The sequence below is a fragment of the Molothrus ater genome, chromosome 2, assembly GCF_012460135.2.
Source record: "Molothrus ater isolate BHLD 08-10-18 breed brown headed cowbird chromosome 2, BPBGC_Mater_1.1, whole genome shotgun sequence".
NCBI classification, from domain to species: Eukaryota; Metazoa; Chordata; class Aves; order Passeriformes; family Icteridae; genus Molothrus; species Molothrus ater.
The window spans coordinates 33,848,442-33,854,441 of record NC_050479.2 but is presented as its reverse complement, the minus strand read 5'-3'; the positions used below and the strand labels follow the sequence as shown (position 1 = coordinate 33,854,441).

Genomic DNA, 6,000 nt, shown 5'->3' with positions numbered 1-6,000 from the left:
AAGAAAAAGGGGAAAAAAGCTAAAGGAGAAAGTGCTGATTTTGGGTTGCTTGCAAAAAGTGACTTTTCTTTCCTTCATCTCCCCAACTCGAGATGATTTTCAAACAGTGAACATATTGCTCTTTTTCTTTTCAGAAAAAAAAATCACGTTAAAATTGCTGACTAGCTCTCTATTTATTTCCTACAATTGTCTTGTTTCCTAGAAGCAAATGTCCAGTAGGATGTACCTGGATGAAAACCTCCAAGCCAGCAATTTACGTTTTGTAAGTTTTCCTACGTCGTATTGGAGAGAAAGGAGAGAAAGGAGAGAAAGGAAAAGACGAGAGCGCTTATTGCCTGCCAGCTCTCACGGGGCCGTGCGCTCCCGGCCCAGTCCGAGCCGGGCCATGGGCAGGGCGGGCTCTGGGGTGATGATTTCCAGCACGGCCCCGGTGTGAGAGCCGCTCACAGGTTTGCCCTGCACCGCGGGGAGGGAGAGCGGCACGGGCACCACCGCTCTGCCCGCGGCACCGGGGCGGCTCCTGGAGCTCCCGGAGCAGAGCCAGCCCCGCGGGGGCGGGGGGAAACCTCGCCCACCCCGACACCTCCGCCGGGCGGGGCTGGCCGGGCCGGGCCGGGCCGGGCACGGGGAGAGCAGCGGCACCGCCTCCTCACGGCGGAGCAGCGTTCGCCGCCCGGCGGGGCTGCGCCTTTAAGGGGCCGGGGGAGGCCGCGGCGGCGGGCGGGTTCCTGCGCGCCGGGGCCGCTCCCTCCCGCCCTCCTTCTTTCCCTTCCCCGCTCCCTCCCCCGCTGGCCGGGCGGGCGGTGGGCAGTGCCCGAGGGCCGCCGCCGCGGGAGGGGGACGGGGCGCCGCGGCATCCCGGCTCCCGCAGACATGGCCGGGCCCCTGCGCCGCCGGCTCCCGCTGCTCCCGCTGCTCCCGCTGCTCCTGCTGGCGGCCGGGGGGCTGCGAGCGGCGGAGCGGAGCGGCGGCAGCAGCAGCGCCATGGAGGAGCTCGCCACCGAGAAGGAGGCGGAGGAGAGCCACCGGCAGGACAGCGTGAGCCTGCTCACCTTCATCCTGCTCCTCACCCTCACCATCCTCACCATCTGGCTCTTCAAGCACCGGCGCGTCCGCTTTCTTCACGAGACCGGCCTGGCCATGATCTACGGTGAGTCCCGCCGGGGCCGCGGCACCGCCCGCGCCTCAGCGCCGGTGTCAGCCCCGGCAGGTGCCGGGAGGGGCGGGGGGCGGCAGAGGGCCCGGCACCGGCCGCGCCCCTCTGTGCCGCCGGAGCAGCACCGAGCCGCGGCGGCGGGTGGGCGGGCGGCAGCGCCCGGTAGGCCAAGCCCCGGGCAGGGGGAGCCCCTCGCCGCAGAGCCCGACCGTCTCCGCCGGTGCTCCTGGATCCTCTCCCCTCACCGGCGCCTTTCCTGGGGTTGGGGACAGAAGGACACTGAGGGGGACGCGCGGACCGCAGCCTCCCGTGCGGCAGCGGAGCGGTGTCCGGCGGGAAGGTGCGCCCCGCCGCCGTGGCCGTGCTGCCGGGGACGGCGCTCCGGTGACCCTCCCGCCGCAGAAAGGCAGCTCGCCGGCCGTACTTCCAGCAGCATGGAGTGCCGAGCCGTGCAGGTCGTGGCAGAGATGATTTTGGAAAGCGCCATCGCGCTGCCCTCGCCGCGCTGTGGCCGCACCACGCGGAAAGGAGCGTGTGTAGCCTCCGGGTTTGCTCCCTGGCTGTCGGCGCGCTGCTGTCACCGGCGGTCCGCGTTTGCGGATCCCGACTGACCGCAGTGACACTGAGCAGACACCCTGACACTGGCTGCGGCTCATCCCGAGCCCCCCTAGTGGAACGGGGGCTCTACCGAGTTGAGTTCGCCCACTCCGGGCCCCTCTTCTCGGTGGATGTGAGTAAAGGGACGGTAAATCCCTCAGGAGAAGAAGCTGTGTGTCTCCCCTGCGTTTGTGGGGCTGATGGCCCGGAGGAGCTGGGCTTTGCAGGATGGTGTTCATGGTGCTGGTCTGCTCCCCCTGGTGCTGTCAGTGCCTGGCACAGAGCAGAGAGGTGAGCCTGAGCTGGGGACGCAGAGCCCTTGCTCCGCGGGGAACTCCGCGGCTGTGCTCGGTGCGCTGCGGTGAAGAGCAGCCATCCATTTGAAAAATTATTTGTCTGCTGGTGATTGGCTGCTGCCATAAGTGCCGGGGGCACTTCTTCTTCTTCACCAGCGGAATCTGTTCCTGCTGAGCTGTGTGAAGCACCTGCCCGATGTTGGTCGGGATAAGCATATTGAGGGTAACCACACATGAGAAATTCAGCACTCGAGGGGAGGGGGAAAGTGAAGCATTTCCTCCCCGATGAGTACTACTGCTCTTGAGAGCTATGTGATTGCTTGCAAAGCAGTGGAATTTTCCTCTGCTGATGCTTCCCTTAAACCATCCCAATTTGCTCTTAGTCACTGATCTCTTTGCTGCACTGCTGTGTACTTCACGTATGCTCATTGCTGAAAACTGACAAATTAACAGCTGGGCACATAAGTAAGTTATGCACTGGCATGATAATGCTTAGCAGCTGAAAAGTGCCCAGGAGACAGTAGATTAACTGTGTGTATTGATCGGAAAAGAGACAGGGTAAGGTGGTATTGAAGATGTTTAGGTATTACCCTAGTGTTGTCACCTTTGGAAAGTTCATTTATTATGTTTCTATGATCACTTTAGTGGCTTAGTTTATGCTGAAAATCTTGTGCATGTGGGTGTGCTAATGCATGCAGTACAAGTGTCAGGGCATCAAGGGCATTTGGGTATGTGTTTTGATGAGCTGCGTGGGAAATGAGAAATTGTTCAGCTGGAGAGATTCTGCCTCTCATTAAACTCAAATTAGTTTGCTCTAACATGCAGTTCATGATCTGTGAAAGGGTTGTCAGGTTCCCATTTGATGTGCAAATGATGAAATTTCGTCTTAGGAAAGGCACTATCTTTTTCAGCCCCACTGGCAGCATCCATAAAAGAATAATTGGCTCAAACTGTTACATTTTCTAGGTGTGCCCTCACTTAAATAATTTTACTTTCATAGATTGTTCCCCAGTATACTTGCCTTCTAAATGAGTCCCCTTATTATATCAAAATACATGCTGTTCTCCCTCCCAAACAAACTGACTCTTGCCTTTTCATGGCAAACATCCTAGGAAACATGTTTAGTATGTTCAGCTCCTACCTAATGTGGTTAACCTCCATGCTAGTAAAGTTCTGCTGAGACCTGGCTTCACTTTAACATTTCACAGACTTTCTATGTGTGCTCTAGCACACAGATCATTGCAGCAAGTGCCGGAGTAACTTTGTTATACTTTTGCTAACTGGGCATAAGTCTCCTCTTCCTTCCTTGTTGTTTAAAAGACAGCAGTTAAACTGATAGATGGGTTTCAATTTTGCTGATAACTTGCTATCTGAGAAATGCACTTTTAAAAAAGTTGTATATCTATTTAAAGTGCATATGTTTGATCACTCTGCCTTAAACACAAAATCATAATGCAACATGTCAAAGAAAGAGTTTGTAGTCCTAAAAGCACACATATCTATTAGTGCTAAATAGAATTGAATTCTAGCATTGAAACTGTAACAAGGTGCTGCTCTGTGGAAGTTAAATAATAGCGAGTGTCAGCTGCTCCAGCAACAGTATTGCTAATATAGCTAATGCAAGTTATTACAGAACAATTTAAAAAAATCTGACACAACCCAAGCAAGCACCAATCCACAACAGAGAAATAAGGGAATTGAAACTTTGCTGACACATGTGTTTCAGCTAGAGATAGTGATCATGGTGCTTGCTGTTCTTAGTGTTGGTCTGAGCTGGAGGATAAAGTATTCCAACATGTTTTTCCTGAAGAGGTTTGGTAGTGACTTTGTTTTGCAGGCTTCTTGGTTCTCTACCAAGAAACATCACCAAGTAGTAGGAGCAACAGGACATGGACCATGCACCTGGACAGCTCAGGTGGACTTAAGGGTGGGAGGTGATGGTGGGCTCTTGTTATCCTGCTCCTTAGGAAGCAGCCACCCAGATAAGTAGATGTCTCCTGCAGGAGCAGTGGCATCACTGCCACTAGGCAATTACTTTGTCCCTTTTCAGAAGCGGTAATTCAGGCAACTGGCCACCCATGAATCAGCATAGGTGTCAGTCCTATCAGGTACCTTCTTGTCTGTGGGCCACACATGCTAGTGCTGCAGATGAAAGTAAAAGCAAACTGGACTAGGGCACAGTGAAAAAAAAGCAGTATATGAAGAGGAACATGGTACTGCTGTTACCTTTTGTGGAAAACAAATGAGAGAGAAGCTGTAAATCTTCAGGATAAAAACATTATATCTATTCTGCAATACTCTGTATCAGACTAAGTTTCTGTATCCACAGAGTAGATACAGAAAAGGTCTATTTTTATCTCATCAGGCTGCAGTGCTCTCTGTTAGAATTCTACTATCTATCTACACATGCTAGAGATGACCTAACTCATCTCCACTGCCAGCAAAATAATGTCAGTCTTGGTTTTTAATAAGCCACTTTGACATAAGCCTCCTAATACTAGATTGAGGATCATAACTGAGCAGCCAGTTTTGAGAACATTATCCTTTCTCTGGCAACCTGCTTGTTCTTCCTGAATATTATTTTAAATCACTTTGTTACAGGCTTCTAAAGTGAGTCTTGCTCAGCTTTTTGACTGCTCAGTATGTTTTAATTGTAATTCAAACCTTTTCTCTAAGTTTGCTTTATGGCATGTGGCTGGATAGAAAAATTATAAATTCTTCTTTTGAGAGAAATTTAGAAGAAACATTATATAGCTTTTATTAACCTGCATGTATTTCAGATAGGTCTTTAGGCAGGGTGGTTGGATAACTTATAATTGCTGGTGTTTCTGAAATATCTTTGGAGTACAATCTACAGTCCCCAGGGCAGTGATTTTGGGTTTCTTTCTTTGTTTCTGTGGGTTGGGGTGTTGTTGTTTCTGTGGGTTTGGGGGTTTTGTTAATTTGTTTCTATAAGGATAGTGTATTTAATTAAGATAAATAAGTTCATTTTTGTTTGTTAACTTCATCTTCATAGGAAGTTCTGCCAAATCAGCAGCAGAATACCCTCTGATCATGACATACCCTCTGATCACAATACCCTCTGATCATAAGCCAAAGAAGAGAGAAATGGCAACTTGGATTTCTTTTGCTTGAGGAAGCCTTTGGTGACACACCTGGCTGTTAAAGTTGGTACTGCTCTGCAGCACTGTGTAATTGTAGGAACCACACAAAGGTTGAAGGGGGAAGGTTGTCCTCTGCACGTCCTGTAATTCTCATCTAACTTAGAAAGTCATCCCAAACAGATGCCAGGTCTGTAATACTGCAGAGCTTACACACCTGCCTGCCTTCTGCTCCTGTGTGAGTGCTCTGGTTGTGTTGGCTGCAGTGTGCTCAGCTGAGGGGAGGTAACCTGATGTCTGCTGCACAAGCTTGTTGTCAGAGTGAGGTGGTTCCATGGCAGGTTCATGTTGCACATGTCTGGGCCCTGTAGGAGCTGGAGGTTTTCCTTTGTCCACTTCAGAAAGTTTCTTTTGGAACCACTTTCAGCTTTTCTTTGCTGCTTTGCAGTAGAAATATGTCTCTGAACAGTTCTGCCAATGATTCTTCCTGAAAGAACACAAGGACTGAACTGGTCTGTAGATGCAGAGCATCTGCAGCTACTCTAGTAGCTTCTGCTCTTGGTGCAGATGAGAAAACAGAAAAGGAGATGGTGAGGGATTGTATAAAAGCTATCAAGTCCAACAGGATGCCCAGAGTTACTTCTCAGGTGTTGATGGTATCCCCACCTCAGTGTTTCTTTACTTAGTCTTTAAGGGTCTATGTTTTTGGCAAGAGGTTGGTGGGAGAGAGGCCTGGGTTCTCACCTGTCTCCTTTATGTTTGGTAAAGTAGGCCTTTGCTTTAAGGATGGTGAGAGAAAGCTGAAAGGGAAAGTTTCTTTGGCTGTGTTAACAAAAATATGCGTGGCAAC

At 50.9% G+C, this 6,000-nt stretch overlaps 1 protein-coding gene across 2 annotated transcripts in view; it reads left to right on the top strand.

Moving 5' to 3' along the window:
* The first annotated feature begins 751 nt into the window (after window positions 1–751).
* SLC9A7 (solute carrier family 9 member A7) overlaps window positions 752–6,000 on the top strand; it is a 69,024-nt gene continuing 63,775 nt past the window's right edge. Inside the window, exon 1 of one of the 2 annotated variants that reach the window (XM_036385609.2) lies at window positions 752–1,150. In XM_036385609.2, coding sequence (XP_036241502.1) covers window positions 874–1,150 — 277 coding nt within the window. In that variant the 5' untranslated portion in view covers window positions 752–873. The remainder of the gene's footprint in view (window positions 1,151–6,000) is intronic. The other variant, XM_036385616.2, reaches the window with a different exon arrangement.